General features: G+C 46.2%; 1 protein-coding gene across 1 annotated transcript in view; it reads left to right on the top strand.

Moving 5' to 3' along the window:
- The first annotated feature begins 275 nt into the window (after positions 1-275).
- LOC133140489 (inactive tyrosine-protein kinase PRAG1-like) overlaps positions 276-18,756 on the top strand; it is a 31,254-nt gene continuing 12,773 nt past the window's right edge. Inside the window, exons 1-2 of the mRNA XM_061260486.1 lie at positions 276-505; positions 8,571-8,975. Coding sequence (XP_061116470.1) covers positions 8,685-8,975 — 291 coding nt within the window. The 5' untranslated portion in view covers positions 276-505; positions 8,571-8,684. The remainder of the gene's footprint in view (positions 506-8,570; positions 8,976-18,756) is intronic.

Here is an 18,756-nt window from a genome sequence, read left to right as displayed (position 1 = left end):
ATTCGAACGCATAGGCTACGCTTAAAATGAAAAAAAGTTAACTATTCAAGGAGCTTGGCACTGCGACAGGCAAAACATAATTCTAAAGATTTCAATTAACGGAAAGGTAATATATCATAACATAAGCTATTAAGACATCTACAGACGCCTTTTTACCGCAAATATAGGCTTCTATTATAATTCTCGACGTCACACCAAGGATGCTACAGATGCATCTTCGGTTCGAGTCCTTCATGGTGGGCATGTCATTTCTCATGCGGAGCTCCTCCCCTGTTGCCAGCGCTCTCTGCTCACTTTACTCCCAAATCTCACCGGCTATGCGGGCTTCGCAGAGCTCTTGTCGAAGGAGGGCTGCTCGTCTCATGGTGGAATCTGTAGCTGATGGAATGGTCTCCAGCAAATATGTTGCTACGCACGCAGCTAGAATTTAAATGAACAAATTGTCAACTCATTTCTGTGAGGACGTTTGCTCTGGACGCGCAGGTCTGTGGAAGACTGGCTACAGGTGAGTAAAACGGAGAGGCAAAACATTAATCGATTGCAGATGTCACGGTATGCTGGACGAGTTGTAGACTGCAGGTCACTGTAATATCAATGTGACAAACCAGCTCATTCTTGCTGTCCGCCAATCCCTTACAGAACTACGTGTCTGCAGGCCTATAAATCACGGGATAAGGCAATGGCTCCTCGTGCGATTACTACTTGCTAACTAAACGATCTATTATTGTTATTGATATATCAATACCATACCTATAGGCTATTGTGATTGTTTAGCCTATGCGGTATTGAATTATGTAATTGAGTTATGCTCAGTCACTACTTTTGTGGTTTGTCATGAATCCTCATTGTCATAGTAGCATAGAATGTGTATTTATTTATTTTTTCTGTGGCGTGAATATGTTATGGGTATCAGGGGACATGTAACTACATAACATAATAATGCGGAACATATTAATCGAAGATTGAAACACGTGTTTGATGCGCAGTCTGAATTTCTTCCTGGTATGAAAACGGTAAAATTGTCATGAAGTCTTTACAAATGCAAGTGTTTTTCAGGCTAATAGTTTTGGTTATGCTTAAACCCCAAGTAACGAACAATGGTTTAAAATGATTTTTTTTTTCATCTGCACAACCCCCCCCCCCCCACACAATTTGACCCCTAATGAAGAGCGCTTCCAATCCGAACGTTTCCAACCTCCCTTTACCCCCAGAAAAGTCTGAATTATTCGTGTCATGGATTGAATACGGTGCTGGAAAAATGTGATATTCTGGCCCATGTTGACAGGATAGCAATGTGCTGTTGCTGCAGAATTGTCTGCTGCACATCCATGCTGCGAATCTCCCGTTCCACCGCATCCCAATGGTGCTCTATTGGGTTAAGATCTGGCGAGTGTGGATGCCATTGGAGTACACCAAACTCATTGTCATGTCCGTGGAACCAGCTTGAGGTGACATGGTGCGCTGTCCTGCCAGTAGCTGTCAGAGAATGAGCAGACTGAACGGATGCGCATGGTCAGTGACAGCACTCAGGTTGGCTGCGGCATTTAAAAAATGCTACATTTGCATTAATGTGGGAAACATTCCCCACACCTTTCCACCACTACCAGCCTGAAGGGTGATATAAGGCATGATGGATCCATGGGCAATTCCATATTAATGTCAGCCTGAGCATGAAAAAAAAAAAACTAAACTAATAAATACTTACTTCACAATGAACCTTCTTTCACATTTATCCTTGGGGTGTATGTTTGGGATCACTGACTTAATTTGGCCATTGTATTAACGAAACAGCATGTTATTACCATTACAATGCAGGATGCATTGTCACAAAATAGGTCTTTACAGTCAACTACATTTAATGGCTTTTTGAAAGAGCTCACTGAACTTGTTGGCCAATTCCACAGTAATGGCAACCGGAGCATGGAAAAATACACTTCTTAACTTCCCAATTAAACTTAAAAAAGGTAGATTAACAACTGGAAAATGATTAAAAATGGATTTATTAGTCCCAATGCTATTTTGCTATCTTGAAAACATTCAAAGCTGACATTCAGAACCATTTCAGATGATGATAAATGTGTTATGATAAAATTTGATTGGGAAGTAGATAGTCAAACAATGTGCATTTCAGATGGGTCACATCCATATCACAATGGCGTCCCATCTCCTATATAAAGACGAAGCAAGTTCAGCCAAGCCTTCCACTTTTGCTTTGTTGTTTGTTTGTTTATTTGTTCGTTTAAAAAAAAAAAAGGCCCTAGTCCTTATCTTTGTTGTACAGGTAGCAGTTGAAATTGTACTTCCCTCTAGGGTCTTTCAGCGCACTTATCCCTCGTTATGGGTATGCACTTTGTTGTATGTCACTCTGGATAAGAGGGTCTGCCAAATACCATTAATGTAATGTAATGTAATGTAATTTCAATATCCGATGGATAAATAGCCTAATGATAATGTATTGCTTTATTTAATTTAACGACTGTAGCTTGTGGACTGAGTGTAAACAGCGTATTGTAATATTTTGTGCAACATTTGTCCAATGGTGTATTGCTTTGTTCATTTTTATGTAGACACAGCATAGTAGAAAGCTACGTTCAGTTTGCCGGTAGTTTGAATTTGCATGTCAATGAATTAACACGGATCTTCTGTGAATCTTAAGAAACGACATAACATTACAATAAGCCATAAGTCAACCAACAGCTACAGGAACTGACAGAATCTGGTGAATGTCCTACTGAAATCTGTGTGTTATGGTGCGGTTTTCAAGAGCCAATCATACACTAACGCAATGGGAAGTTAACGCTTCTGCAAATAATTAATTATTGCAAAGATCAAATATGCCCATTGTATTTAATACAAGGACAACAGGTTAGAAAATATATCAAATTCTACACAAGCGTTATAGGGCGTGGAGGGGGGAGGGTTTCTTTATTCATTTTTTGTTTTCGAAACATTATCACAAATGTTTGTAAAACGTTATTTATTGTGTAGCTGGGAAACATACATACGTACATTATAGGAATATTCATCGTTTTTAGTTCTATGAATGTTGTATCAGAACGTTTGCATAACATTATTTTGTTGTGGAACAAGAATGTTATTTGAGCAGCATTCTAAAAATGCTGAGAAGCGAAATGTTTGTATATCACATGTTAAAGGTACAATCTAACGGTCTTCTAATCATCTAACCATCTAACTTCTGATGGTCAAGAGAGGAATTGCAGCAATGATCCATTGGCTGTGGCAATTAGAACCAATTCTCAACCAGTGAGCTTGAATTATTGTACAGCTATACAATGTTTTGGTACAGAGTGACGGTTTGTCAACTGCATTTTGAAACACAAATTTAAGGACTATAAACACAGGCAGAGGGTGAGTCAACATGTCAGTGAGCCTTTTTCAATGATAGGAAGGGATTGGTCTTGCAACAATGTTTCAACCCAAAAATCTTACCTTTTGTACATTTTTATTTCTTGGAACTTTATTTCTGAATTTTTGTGCAACTGGGGAACTTTCTGTGAGCCATTTTCTGAAAACGTTGTGAAGTAAAACGTTTTTACATCAGATGTTCAAAGAAGAACAAAGGTCTTCATTTTAGTTCTATGAACATTATGTCTGAATGTTTGCATATTTTTTATTGTGTAACTACAGTCCCGGCCAAAAGTTTTGTCGCATCAGTGGACAAAAGTGACAATTGCTAATTACCCAACTCTTAATTAGCTAATACAGTTAGGAAACAACATAAATGAATCATAAGTGTCTAAAGTTTATTTAGATACTAGCAAAACAAAAATTGAATAGATGCTTATAAGGTTTATTGCTTGATAATGATGAACATGACGAAAGTCTTGTCGCAAATCAAATTATAATCAATAAATTTTATCTTTCTCAAAAAGCAAATACCAAATGAAATCAGTCTAGTATTCATCATGGACTATTAGTTAAGAAATTAATATCTTGTATGGGTTCCTTTGGCCTGCAGAACAGTTGCCATCCGGTTTGGCAGAGAGTCGTAGAGCTTGTTGATGAAGTTGTCGGGGATGGCATGGAAGGCCACCTTGCAGGCATCCCAAAGCACCTCCAAGTTCTTCGGCTTGGTCCTCCAAGCTTCCTCCTTCATTCTTCCCCAGATATGCTCAATAATATTCATATCTGGAGACTGTGCTGGCCATCCCTGAAGGACCTTGATCTTCTTCCCCCTGCATAGTGGAGGTATGGCAAGGAGCTCCATCCTGTTGAAAAATCTGACCCCTCTTGGGAATGTACTGGGAGGCAAGAATCTTTTGATATTTGGCACTGTCAATGTTACCATCTACCTTACAGATCTCCCTGGCACCTCCGTATTGGATGTAACCCCAAACCATAATCTTTCCACCTCCAAATTTGACTGTCTTCTGGGTGAAGCGTGGGTCCAGACGGGCCTCAGAGGGTCGTCAACAATATTGGCGGTGCTTGGGATGGAGCTCAACTAACGATTCATCTGGAAAATCAATTTTTCACCACTTTTCTGCTGTCCAACCTTCCATCAGGCTGTGGGCCTTGGCGTACGCAACACGGTTTCTTAGCTGTCTCTTGTTTAGCGCTGGTTTCTGGGCAGCAATATGACCGTTGAGACCATTGCGAGCAAGAATCCGACATACAGTTCTTGACGAAACAGGTGTTGCTGGCGTCCACTCCTCCTGGAGCTGTGAGGCGGTTGACATGGGGCTGGCTTTTGACAGTCGGACCAGCAAGCTGTCGTCTCGAGCAGTTGTCTTGTGCTGGCTGCCCGACCTGGGTCTTTCATGGACGTCGCCAGTCTCTTGGTAGCGCTTGCGAATCCTCTCCACCTGAAGATGTCTGCAACTTCAGCAGGAGACTTGGACATGAGATTCTTGATGATCAGCACTTTGGTTTCTGGTTTGATCTTGGGCATGTTGACAGAAGCAATGTTGAGCATGAACTTGATGGCTTAAAGTGTAAAATTTCTGCTTTTATAGCTCAAAGTTACCTACAGCTGACCCGTTGTTTGTTTCTTCCTTATTCACTGTGGCCTAGAAATTGGAGTTGGCCATTGCGACAAGACTTTTGTCTGGCCAAAACTGGCCTGTTGATCATTATCAAGCTGTAGCATTTAGTAACAATTTTGAAATGTCATTTTGCTAGCTTCTAATAAACTTTAGACACTTATGATTAATTAGTGTTGTTTCCTAACTTTATTAGCTAATTAAGAGTTGGGTAATTAGCAATTGTCACTTTTGTCCACTCATGCGACAAAACTTTTGGCCGGGACTGTAGGGTACATTCTGTGAGCAATGTTCTGAAAATGTTGACAAATAAAAACGTTCGTACAGCACCTGTTGAAGGAATGTTCCTCAACTTTAGTTCTAGGAATCTTGTCTGAATGATGTATGACACATTCTTACATCACATGTTTCTATAATGTTCCAAGAATGTTATTTTGTAATTTTACAGTGGAACCTTCTTAGAACCTATAGGTAACGTTACTGAATGTTCTCAGAACATTCCCTGTTAGCTGGGAAGGCTTCTTGGCTCCTCTGCTGCTCAGCTGCATCTGTTGAATGTTTTAAACAACTTTTAAAGACATATTTTTATAGGTCAGCTTTTTTATAATTATTTTTATTTCTCTTTACATTCCTTTTTGCTATATAATCATTATAATTTGTATGTGTGTATCTATGTTTAGGTTTTTTATTATGTGAAGCACTTCCCATGTTTGGGAAATTATTTTATTATTTTATTCTTGCTATTCGTTATGTGTGTACTGTATGTTTGTGTTTTTTCATTATGTGAAGCACTTTGTAAACTTTGTTTTGAAAATTCCTATGTAAATAAAATGTTACTTACAGTCCCCTTTCAGAAGAGACCAGGATCATGCATGTAGTCAAAGGGGTTCAAGAATAGGAGCCATTTAATTTTTGGTCTTTACACTTTCTGATTTGCCCCCCAAGAAGGCTATTTCAGCCTGTTTTGTACTTGCCCTATAAAGTATCAGTGTCAGTATCTCAAAAACTATTTACTGGATACACATGGTTGAAGACATGGTTGTACCATTCATAAATTTGAGACAGAACAAAGGTATGTCAGATCAAGTACATACAGTGTACACAAAAGATACATACAAATACAAAACAATTACAAAACCCCTAATGTTTTTATTGTTTAACACTGAATATCTGAATTTTATAAAGCATGCCCAAGGTGTCGAAAAAGCTATCCAAAAAGGGATTACTCACCCTAACGAACTTGCATCACATTTGAAATTGAACTTTATTTCAAAATTAGGTTAACCAGAGTCCCATTTGCCCCATTAGCCAGCAAAATTACAGGTGTAAAGTCCAACCCAAACGCCCACTTGATGTTTTACGTTTGTCTGAATATTGAACACTGTGATATTCCTAAGATGTTCGTTGCCAGAATATGACACATAGCTTGTCGGAAAGGGTAGGAAACCCCGTAAAAGAAATATTTTTCATTAGTCCAGTACTGAAATGACCTAGCAATGCAACAATAACAGCATCCGCCGTCAGACCCCTACAACTGATCCAGAACGCCACAGCTCGTCTGGAATTCAATGTCCCCAGGTATTCTCACGTTAGGCAGTTAAGGGATCAGCCCCTGCATATATTCACTTGTCACTTGTCAGAACCTATACACCAGCCAGACCTCTCCATTCCACTACTTTGGGATGCCTTGCACCTCCCCCTCGCCGCACCTGCAGTTCTCGGTCACAACTGCTGTATGTTCTGGCCCCACGGTGGTGGAATGACCTTCCTGTGGATGTCAGAACCATATTCTCTGAACACTTTCAAGCGCAGACTGAATGTACTCGAGGTATTCTAGTTTACAACCGCGATATGCTAATTGGTAAGTTATTCTTCATTTTGAAACTGTAAAAAATATAACGTAATCTTGCTTCAAAATTTGAAGTGTGTCATGTTGAACGTTGTACCATTTAGAGATTAGGTTCACTTCTATTCACTTTTATATTAATTGTGAATTGGCTTGACTAGAGGTGCCCAAATATTTGCACACTAAAACCATAATAACCAATTTGTGTGCTATTCACATTCAATCCTGCGCTATAGCAAAAGGAGCGATACACCATCCGTGCATTCTTAGGGACCAGACAGATGTCCTTGCACATGAGGATGAGTCCATGCCATTACCCACACCCAACCCAGAGCTTGCCAAGCAATATATTTTGTTTTGCTGGATATAATACTATTGAAGGGACCAAACAAAAGTTGTGTTCTAGCCTGCACCTCCATTGATCCTTCAATGTCGTGTTCAGAGATTTTTTATTTTTTTATTGTGCCATTATGTTCCCTTATATTTTACTTCAATTACAATTACGTTATTTGGCATAGTTTTACTGCCATTTGAAAGCGACTCATATGCATCATATAAGGCTAATTGAGGGTGTTCACTGGGTGGAGTCGTAAAAGCGCGTTCTCGTCTGCACTTTTATGGATATTTGTGTATTTCTTTTCATCCATACGCCCATTTTATCAATTATGTGTATGCAGGATTTAGTAACTGGTCGTATGGTAAAATGGAGGATGAAATCCATGCCAGTTCTATGCGTGATGCCCCTGATGCAGTTATTACCTCACATAATGTAGGTTACATTGAATTTGGGAATGTCAAAAAGGTTGATATATTTATATTGGTATAAATAGGCAGCTTCCACCCGCTGTATGTTTGGCTTAACACCATTGATGAGCGCAGGCAGGTAGGAACTTTCTTCCCTTGTTAGTTAATTAGCTCTTATTTTGCCAGCAGGGTTTTGTTTTATTCTTTTCATTTGTTTGGCAGTGTCTACGACTACGACTATTTATTCCTTGGGCACTGCTGTCTGTTTGTAACAACCCATCGTCCTCTGGATGTAACATTATATTATGTAAGTTATATTTAACCTAGTTTTATGTTGCAGACTGAGTATTTAAAAAAAAAATCTTGTGTTTGACCCCATGTTTAAATGTATATCTTGTTTGCCGTGAGGGAATTGTCGTTATACTAGTGTCTTTCTATGGTATGCTCAAAATAAATGAATTAATTCCCTTTTAACCAATAGTTAATTGGTTTTTACTGGGGCATGTTACCGCAATTACTCGGCTAACTGATTTTCTTAACAGCACATAATTGTGTATTTGGTCATCTGGCCGGCCGAACAATTATGTGGCTGGCCAGAGAATAACTGCTGAAATTCAAGGTCGACAGCCCGGATTGTCACAGGCTCAGTGTTTTTCACTGGGGTGTACTGTAAAGCCTGACATCCTTTTGTATTGTATTAGTCCTCCCTCCTGATTTCCTCCGCCCTTTATAAAACAATTTTAAAATAGTACTTATGATGACTGTTGTCTTTTTGTTTAGAACAGCTCTTCTTGCGTGTTTTACTAGTTATGGATTTGATGCTTTTAACCTGTGGAAGAACATATGCACATGTAAATCGCTTTGGATTAAGAGTGTCTGCCAAATGACAAAAATGTAAATGTAAAATGAAACACATAGAGCCCCTTGGTGAAACATGACTTAATTTCTTTCGTCATGTTTGTCTCTTATCTCCACAGGATATTTCCAAAAGAGATCTCCTGAGCTCAGGTGACCAGGGAGCTGTGACTATACCAGATGTCCGAAGTCATCTTGCCCAGTGGACTGTGGTATTGACAGGGCGAATAAAGAAGATGTCTGTGTGTGGTGAATTTGCTGACCACTTGTGGAAACCAGGGTCCTGCAAGAACTGCTTTCGCCCCAGCAGTGACCACCGCTGCAATGGCGGGGTGATCCATGCCAGCCCCAGCAGTGACCACCGCTGCAATGGCGGTGTGATCCATGCCAAGGCCAGCACTGACGCAGACGAGGAGAACTGTCTGAGTCTCTCCACCCACACAAAACCCACTATTGCGGTCAAGCCCACCATGATGAACCCTGACACTTTGGACATGTTGACCGACGTCAACATGAACTTTGGACAGGTAAGACCTCAGTATCTGCATGCTTGATCCTATGTCTGAAATGTGAAGGGTTTCTGGTAAAAGAAAAGCAGCAGATGGTCTCATTAACCATCTAATTTTATTCTACTATAATATTGTAATATAATAATTATATTAGATACTTATATCGGGCGGCACGGATGGTGCAGTGGATAGCACTGCTGCCTCACAGCAAGGAGGTCCTGGGTTCGAATCCCCGTCGGCCGGGGCCTCTCTGTGCGGAGTTTGCATGTTCTCCCCGTGTTCGTGTGGGTTTCCTCCGGGTACTCCGGTTTCCTCCCACAGTCAAAAGGCATGCGGGTTAGGCTGATTGGAGAGTCTAAATTGCCCATAGGTATGAGTGTGTGAGTGAATGGTGTGTGTGCCCTGCGATGGACTGGTGACCTGTCCAGGGTGTATTCCTGCCTTTCGCCCAATGTATGCTGGGATTGGCTCCAGCCCCCCCTGTGACTCTGTTCAGGATAAGCGGGTTAGGATAATGAATGAATGAATACTTATATCTCATACTTCTTTTGGGTGCTGTCAAAACCGTTGTTGAAATAGGAAAGGCTTAATTCCTTTTCAGTTTGAGATGCGTATTGAAATTGTGGTACAACCTGACAGAAATGGACAGAATTGAAATAATTGATTCTGAATCAAAGGAAATTGTAATGACTCAGATTACTCTGACTCTGATGAGTCTGTCGAAGACTTAATCATTGATCCTGATATGGCAATACAGCTATTGAGGTTTGAACCAGCGGCATATGGAAATGTTCTTAAAGCCAAAATGAAGGCGTCATACAAGAAGTTATGTATGTTATGTCACTAAAAACGTTATGTAGCTATATGAAGGTACAATTCACAATTATAACTTGGACCTAAGGTCAAGCTAACCTAACGATTTGTCCTAGCTAAACAATAAACTATGATTAGCTGTGCCATGCATGAAGCGATCAGCTGTGGAAGAAAAAATAATCCTTTGCAATACCTGACCAACTAAGTGTGCATTCACTAACTAGCTGTTTACTTGTTTTTTGTTTGTTTGTTTTTTTTAATTGCCAAACAAAACAAAACAAAACAAGAAACAGCGACTAGGTACCGGCTACAACATTGACATCTGCTCTGCTGTCACCAGATATGGGGACTCGGACTCGTCCAAAAATGACTTGAGACTCGACTCAGACTCGTGAACAATAAGAGTCTGCCAAATGGCATCGTGAAAATGAGGAAGTGAATAACGCCACAGCCAATGATTATTTTTAAATTATTTATACGAAAGATATTCATTTAGATAGACCCAACGTTGTTTTACGCGCCACACCTGCACCTTTTAGTTGTAACCATTTCTTGCAGCATAGCTCGCTAAGATTACAGTTCTGTATGTTGTGGCCTTTGAGTTTAAATAATTCAGGCTCATCGAGCCAAACAAAATGATTGCAACTAGCAAAATGTGGAGAATTAAAATAAAAGATGCAGGAGTAACCACGTCAAATTTGAATTTGAAAACTCAAATACTGAAAAGCAAGTCAGTTTACCAGCAGCAGAGCTGATAATTAACCATTAACGTAACGTGGCAAAAATGTTGGCCAAATGACGTGTTTCAGACGCAGTATAATGTTCATGTCATCGTTTAATCAGCATAATAGAACTGCATATTTTCTTATTTTGTTGCCTGCCAAGTTGTAGTGATGTTGGCTTGCATTTCAAATTGTTGATCTTGAAAAGCTATGCAAGCTGGAGAACCACAAGCATAAGATACAGTAACGTTAAAACCAACTCTTTCTGTGTGCCCCATATACAGTCAGGTCCATAAATATTGGGACATTGACACAATTCTCCTCTTTTTGGCTCTATACACCACCACGATGGATTTGAAATGAAACAATATGCTTTAACTGCAGACTTTCAGCTTTAATTTGAGGGTATTTACATCCAAATCAGGTGAACGGTGTAGGAATTACAACAGTTTCTATATGTGCCTCCCACTTTTTAAGGGACAAAAAGTAATGGGACAATTGGCTGCTCAGCTGTTCCATGGCCAGGTGTGTGTTATTCCCTCATTATCTCATTTACAAGGAGCAGATAAAGGGTCTAGAGTTCATTTCAAGTGTGCTACTTGCATTTGGGATCTGTTGCTGTCAACTCTCAATATGAGATCCAAAGAGCTGTCACTATCAGTGAAGCAAGCCATCATTAGGCTGAAAAATCAAAACAAACCCATCAGAGAGATAGCAAAAACATTAGGTGTGGCAAATCAACTGTTTGGAACATTCTTAAAAAGAAAGAACTGTCCATTTGGGACCCTCAAAGCCTCAATGAAGGCAAGAAGGCTTGTGACTACAACCAGGAACAAGGACGGTGGGAGCTCCTGGATGATCCTTCCCAGAGTTCTCTCTGTTCCTGCTGCAATTCCCGCTGTGCGAACAGGAAGAGGCGAGGCGTGCGCTCGGGTCTCCATGGGCTGACCCATAGTGCCGTTCTCGGCCCGCTGGTCATCCAGGACTTGCAAGAAGCAACAAGCAAAGTTTAGGTGAAGTCTCTGAGGACTGCTTTGTATTTTTTTGAGCTCAGCAACACCAAAAGACCCGGAAGACCACGGAAAACAACTGTGGTGGATGACAGAAGAATTCTTTCCCTGGTGAAGAAAAACCCCTTCACAACAGTTGGCCAGATCAAGAACACTCTCCAGGAGGTAGGTGTATGTGTGTCAAAGTCAACAATCAAGAGAAGACTTCACCAGAGTGAATACAGAGGGTTCACCACAAGATGTAAACCATTGGTGAGCCTCAAAAACAGGAAGACCAGATTACAGTTTGCCAAACAACATCTAAAAAAGCCTTTACAGTTCTGGAACAACATCCTATGGACAGATGAGACAAAGATCAACTTGTACCAGAATGCTGGGAAGAGAAGAGTATGGAGAAAGAAAGGAACTGCTCATGATCCAGAACATACCACCTCATCAGTGAAGCATGTTGGTGGTAGTGTCATGGCGTGGGCATGTATGGCTGCTGTGGCGCCCCGTGGGGAGAGAGAGGCAGAGAGAGCAAGAGTAGTTCCTCAACGGGTAGTTTTAATGAGGTTCTGGTGTGCCTTCAGGGCACTTTTACAACGTCCCAAACAAAAAAACTTCCTTTCTCACACAAACGAAAAAAAAGTCACCGGCCAAAAAATTAGGTTTCCCGGTCCGTCGGTGGTTCTGGGTGGTCCGTGCCGGCCGCGCCTTTTGGTAGGGCCTCCGAAGACCCGCTTCCACCGTGGTGTCGTTAGTTGCTTTCCCGTGGCTGTTTCCTCCTCACTGGGCTTCGCCTCCGTTTCCCTCCGTACTCAGCCCCGCTCTGTGGTTGCGCCTCGCCTTTTGTACGGCTCCGCTCTCTCTCGGAGTCGGTCCGGCTGCGCCTGTCCAATGAGAAGGGTTAATTGTCTCTTCCTCACATTCCCCACGCGTCTTTCCCCGTGTCGCTGGCCATGGTTCTGACTCTCCTCGCCGGCTCTCGCTCCGGTGCGGCTCTGTTAGATACGACCTGGGGAAATACACGTGGTTAATAACTTTTCCTAGCAGAAGCCGCCGGCGCACGGGCCGTTCCACACCAGTGGTGTACCGATTTCCGATCGGGCCACCACATTTCCTCCCCCTCAGCTCCACGCCCTCGGCGGGAGCGTCACCAAAGAGGCCCTCGTTCATCCGGGACAGGGCATCCGCGTTCCCTTGGAGTCTCCCGGCTCGGTGTTCCACCGTGAATTTAAAACTTTGTAGTTCTAAAAACCATCGGGTCACCCGGGCGTTAGTGTCCTTACACCGATACATCCATTGCAATGGGGCATGGTCAGTTATAAGGATAAATTCCCTTCCTACCAGATAGTATTTGAGCTTCCCGACTGCCCACCTTATGGCCAGGCACTCCTTCTCCACCGTGCTATAATTCCTCTCATGCTTCAGCAATTTCCGGCTGATATAGGTGATCGGGTGCTCGGTGGCGTCCTGGATCTGGGATAGGACCGCACCAAGTCCGGTTTCAGAGGCGTCGGTCTGCAAAACAAACTTTTGTGAGAAGTTAGGGGTGGTCAGTACTGGTTCATTCCCCAGGGCGGCCCTCAGGTCTAGGAAGGCGCGGTCGGCGGCTTCGGTCCATATCACCGTGTGCCGGTGGTCTTTCTTGGTCAGCTCGTGCAAGGGGGCCGCTCTGGTGGCAAAGTCCGGTATAAACTGCCTATAGTACCCCACTAGGCCCAGGAATGTGCGCACTTGCCTTTTGGTGGTGGGTCGTGGCCAGTTGGTGATCCCGTCCACCTTTTGACTCTGGGGTCGGACGCACCCTCGTCCCACGGTGTGGCCCAGGTAGTCGGCCTCCTCCAGGCCCAGGCGACACTTAGCCGGGTTAGCTGTCAGGCCGGCTTCCCGGAGCGCCCCGAGCACCGCCTCCAGCCTCCTGAGGTGGCTTTCCCAATCAGCGCTGTGAATGATGATATCGTCGAGGTAGGCAGCAGCATACTCCCTGTGGGGCCTCAGCAGGTTGTCCATGAGCCTCTGGAAGGTGGCGGGGGCTCCATGCACTCCGAAGGGTAAGACGCGGTACTGGAACAGGCCATCCGGGGTGGCGAAAGCCGTCTTCTCCCTCGCCTGGGGGGTCAGCGGTACCTGCCAGTACCCCCGGGTGAGGTCCAGGGTGCTGAGGTAGCGAGCGGGTCCCAGCCGCTCGATCAGCTCGTCCACCCGGGGCATGGGGTAGGCGTCGTACCGGGAGATTTCGTTCAACCTCCGGAAGTCGTTGCAGAACCTCCAACTGCCGTCCGGTTTTGGGACCAACACTATCGGGCTGGACCAGGCGCTTTGGGATTCTTCTATGACCCCCAGGTCCAGCATCCTCGCCACCTCCTCCCGGATGGTCTGCCTTCTCGCCTCCGGGATCCGGTAGGGCCGCAGTCGAACCCTCCTTCCTGGCTCCGTGACGATGTCGTGGTGGACCTTGGTAGTCCGGCCCGGGAGGTGGGAGAGCACATCCCGGTGTTGACTCACCAGCTCGCGGAGGTCTTGGCGCTGCCGGTCGGTCAGCAGGTCTCCAGTGGCCACTTCTGGTGTTCCGGTGGCGCCGCCTGTGGTTAAGCAGAGGGGAGCAGGGTCGTGCACGGGTTCGTGCCACCTCTTTAGCAGGTTAATGTGGTACTTTTGGAGCTGGTGTCTCCGGCCCACCTGTCTTACCATGTAGTTCACTGGCCCAACCTTGGCTACTACTTCGTAGGGCCCATGCCATTTGGCCAGAAATTTGCACTCATTGGTGGGGATCAGCACCATGACTTTATCCCCCGGCTGAAATTCTCTCACCTGGGCTGTTCGGTTGTACAGTCTAGCCTGCTCCTTCTGGGCCTGTTGCATGTGCTCCCGGACCATGGGCCAGATTTTTGCCATCCGCTGGTCCATAGCTTCCACATGTTCCAGGAGGGTGCGTTGTCGGGACGGCTGCTGCTCCCAGGCCTCCTTCGCGAGGTCCAGTAGCCCTCGGGGACGTCTCCCATACAGCAACTCGAAGGGCGCGTACCCCGTGGATGCCTGTGGGACCTCACGTATCGAAAATAATAGGTACGGTAATAAGTGGTCCCAGTCCTTACCGTCCGTTGTGATCATTTTCCTCAGCATTGACTTGAGGGTTTTGTTAAACCGCTCTACCAGCCCGTCGGTCTGGGGGTGGTAGACGGACGTCCTCACTTGTCGGACCCGGAGTAGGCGGCACATCTCCCTCATCACGCCCGACATGAAACAGGTCCCCTGGTCTGTCAGGACCTCTTCCGCGATCCCCACCCGGCTGAAGAGGAGGAACAGCTCCCTCGCGATGCTCTTCCCCGTCGCGGCCCGTAAGGGTACGGCCTCCGGGTAACGGGTGGCGTAATCAACGATTACCAGGATGTAGCGGTGACCCCGGCTGGACTTGGGCAGGGGTCCCACTATGTCCATAGCAATTCGGCGGAAGGGCACATCTATAATGGGGAGAGGGATTAATGGATTGCGATACGTCACCCGGGGGCTGTGCAGTTGACACTCCGCACACTGTCGGCAGTAGTCCTCCACTGCCCGTTTGATGCCAGGCCAGTAAAAGCGAGATAGGATCCGCTCATACGTCTTCTCCCTTCCCAGGTGGGCCCCCAACAGGTGGGTGTGGGCGAGGTAGAGCACCTTGGAGGTGTGGCTCCGGGGTACCAGAAGTTGGTCCAGCTCTCCCGGGTCCCTGTTGCAGGTCCGATACAGCAGGTTATTCTGGACTTTAAAATACGGGTAGGCCGGTCTACTCACCCCGCCTTGTGGGACGCCCTCAATGTAAGCAGCGGCCCTCCAGGCCTGGGCGAGGAGGGGATCTTGCAGCTGGGCGGAGCCGAAGTCCGTTGGGGCCCTCTCTAGTTCGGGTTGAAACTCCGAAAACCCCCCCGCGCTACCCCCTTCCGCCTCCAGGGGGGGTGGTGGGTCCGGTCGCTCCGGGGCTGTATCCGTGCTCTCGGTAGGGGGTTGCGTGGTCGGTCCCCTCCCCCCTTGGGGCGAGATCTCCTCCTCCTCACTATCCCCGGCAGGGGCCACCCAAACCGGGTGTGGTTCCCGGTGGCCCTTCCGGCGGGGTCGGGGTGTGTGACTTGGCCTCTCCGAGGTCGCCCTCTCACTCCAGTAGCTGAGAAAGAGGGGGCAGTCTCTTCCCAGCAGCACCTCCACTGGGAGGCTCTCGACTACCCCCACCCTTCCCGTGAATTGACCTCTAGGGGTGATGATGGTTACCTCGGCGGTGGGGTAGCTTCGTACGTCGCCGTGGATGCAGGTGACGGCGATGTCCTCTCCCCGTCTCCCCCCTGCTAGGGTTGGTCTCACCAGGGTAATAGCACTCCCCGAGTCCAGCAAGGCCTCCGCGTCTTGACCCCCGATCCGGACGGGTAGCCTAGGGGCGGCAGTGCCCTTGTGGGCCCAGCACGTGGTGAGGTAGTGGCAGGGTCGGCCCGTCTCAGGTGCAGTGGCCATGGACTCCTCCCTCCCTGGGCAATCCCGGCTCAGGTGGCCCTCCCGGCCACAGGCGAAGCACCGTCTGGTCTCTCTCCGGCGGAGTCCCTCGTCCCTGTCGTCCGCTCTCCACCGTGGCCTGGTTTGTGGCTCCAGTCGGACCGCGCTTGGGGTTCTTCGGGGGCTTTCCGTTTTGGTTCCCCTGACCATCTCTTGGGCCACCTGGTGGTTCTCCAGGAGGTTGACCAGGGCATCAATGGAGCGGGGCCCCTGCTGGGCCACATATTTCTTGACGTCCGGGGCCAGGGCTCGGACACAGCGATCCAACACCACCCGGTCGAGCAGGGGCGGCCCGTCGCCCTCGACTAGCCAACTTTTGGTTAGCCTCCCCAGGCTCATCACCTGTCCTCGCGCCGGGAGGGCGGGGTCATAGGCCCATTGGTGGAACCGCTGTGCCCTGGCGGGGAGGCTGTAGCCATACTGGGCTAAGATGGTGGCTTTGAGGGTGGGGTAGTCGTGGGCTTCGGCCGGAGGCAGTCCCCGGTACGCCTTCTGGGCCTCCCCGCTGAGGAATGGGGCCAGGAGGGAGCCCCAGGCGCCTTGAGGCCACTTCTCCAGGTAAGCCGCCCGTTCGAAGGTCTCGAGGTAGGCCTCAATTTCATCGTCCGGGGTCTGCTTCAGCAGTACGTCTTTGGGTGTCCGGTGGCTTGTCGCCGGGCTGGACTTTTGGCACAGTTCCGCCACGGCTTTCTGCAGGGCGCCTTGTGACCGCAGTAGAGCGTTGATGGCGTCCTCCATTTTTTTTTTTTTATTTTTTTTTTTTATTGCTCTCTCTCTCTATAGCTGGGGTCTCTATGCCCGCATTCTCCACCATATGTGGCGCCCCGTGGGGAGAGAGAGGCAGAGAGAGCAAGAGTAGTTCCTCAACGGGTAGTTTTAATGAGGTTCTGGTGTGCCTTCAGGGCACTTTTACAACGTCCCAAACAAAAAAACTTCCTTTCTCACACAAACGAAAAAAAAGTCACCGGCCAAAAAATTAGGTTTCCCGGTCCGTCGGTGGTTCTGGGTGGTCCGTGCCGGCCGCGCCTTTTGGTAGGGCCTCCGAAGACCCGCTTCCACCGTGGTGTCGTTAGTTGCTTTCCCGTGGCTGTTTCCTCCTCACTGGGCTTCGCCTCCGTTTCCCTCCGTACTCAGCCCCGCTCTGTGGTTGCGCCTCGCCTTTTGTACGGCTCCGCTCTCTCTCGGAGTCGGTCCGGCTGCGCCTGTCCAATGAGAAGGGTTAATTGTCTCTTCCTCACATTCCCCACGCGTCTTTCCCCGTGTCGCTGGCCATGGTTCTGACTCTCCTCGCCGGCTCTCGCTCCGGTGCGGCTCTGTTAGATACGACCTGGGGAAATACACGTGGTTAATAACTTTTCCTAGCAGAAGCCGCCGGCGCACGGGCCGTTCCACACCAGTGGTGTACCGATTTCCGATCGGGCCACCACACTGCCAATGGAACTGGTTCCCTTGTAATTATTGATGATGTGACTGCTGACAAAAGCAGCACAATGAATTCTGAAGTGTTTCGGGCAATATTCAGCCAAATGCTTCAGAACTCATTGGATGGCGCTTCACAGTGCAGATGGACAATGACCCGAAGCATACTGCGAAAGCAACCAAAGAGTTTTTTAAGGCAAAGAAGTGGAATGTTATGCAATGGCCAAGTCAATCACCTGACCTGAATCCGATTGAACATGCATTTCACTTGCTGAAGACAAAACTGAAGGGAAAATGCCCCAAGAACAAGCAGGAACTGAAGACAGTTGCAGTAGAGGCCAGGCAGAGCATCACCAGGGATGAAACCCAGCGTGTGGTGATGTCTATGCGTTCCAGACTTCAGGCTGTAATTGACTGCAAAGGATTTGCAACCAAGTATTAAAAAGTGAAAGTTTGATTTATGATTGTTAGTTTGTCCCATTACTTTTGGTCCCTTAAAAAGTGGGAGGCACATATACAAATTGTTGTAATTCCTGCACCGTTCACCTGATTTGGATGTAAATACCCTCAAATTAAAGTCTGAAAGCCAAAAAGATGAGAATTGTGTCGATGTCCCAATATTTGTGGACCTGACTGTACTTATACAAAATATGTCTTCTACACTTCTGCTTTCTATATCTTCAATTAGCATAGGAATCCTCATAAATTTCTGTAGCCATTCTGTTGTTTAGGCTGCACCATTCGGGAGACCTGAGTCTTGAGACTTGACTCGGACTTGCATTTGATGACTTGTGAACATCTCTGGCTGTCACTGTAGTGTTTTCCATTATGCTAAATTGAATTGGAATGTACTCCAGCTTTTACAAGCAAATTAGTTGTTCTTTCCATTTGTTGTTGTCGCAATAACATTCTTATGCGCATCAAGTTGTAAGGCCATTAATCACAAAAACTATGTTTTAAGTGAAATGTCTGCATTTGCCAAAAGCCTCAAAAGACAGGAAATTAAATTGATTTGTCAAATGCTATCATCAGCCTGCTCTCCATCAAGGTGAATCAGCACAGATATTTTACAACTGCTACAGCCCTGTATGTCTACTGTATTTCAAACGATATACAGTACTAAGATTCAACCCTTCTCTCAAAGAGCCTAGTTTTTACTCTTCAGAGCAGTGACAACCATATATACTCAGTGAGCACTTTACTATGTATTTATTATACCAATTCTTTAGACTTATTAAGTCTTCTGCTGCTATAGCCTATCAACTTAGAGGTTTGAGGCGTTGTGTGTTCAGAGATGCTCTTCTGCATCCATTGTTGCAATGTGTGGTT

The sequence above is a fragment of the Conger conger genome, chromosome 11 (genome assembly GCF_963514075.1).
Source record: "Conger conger chromosome 11, fConCon1.1, whole genome shotgun sequence".
Taxonomy (NCBI): domain Eukaryota; kingdom Metazoa; phylum Chordata; class Actinopteri; order Anguilliformes; family Congridae; genus Conger; species Conger conger.
Note: the sequence above shows the minus strand (reverse complement) of the source record. Positions and strands in the feature narration are given on the sequence as shown.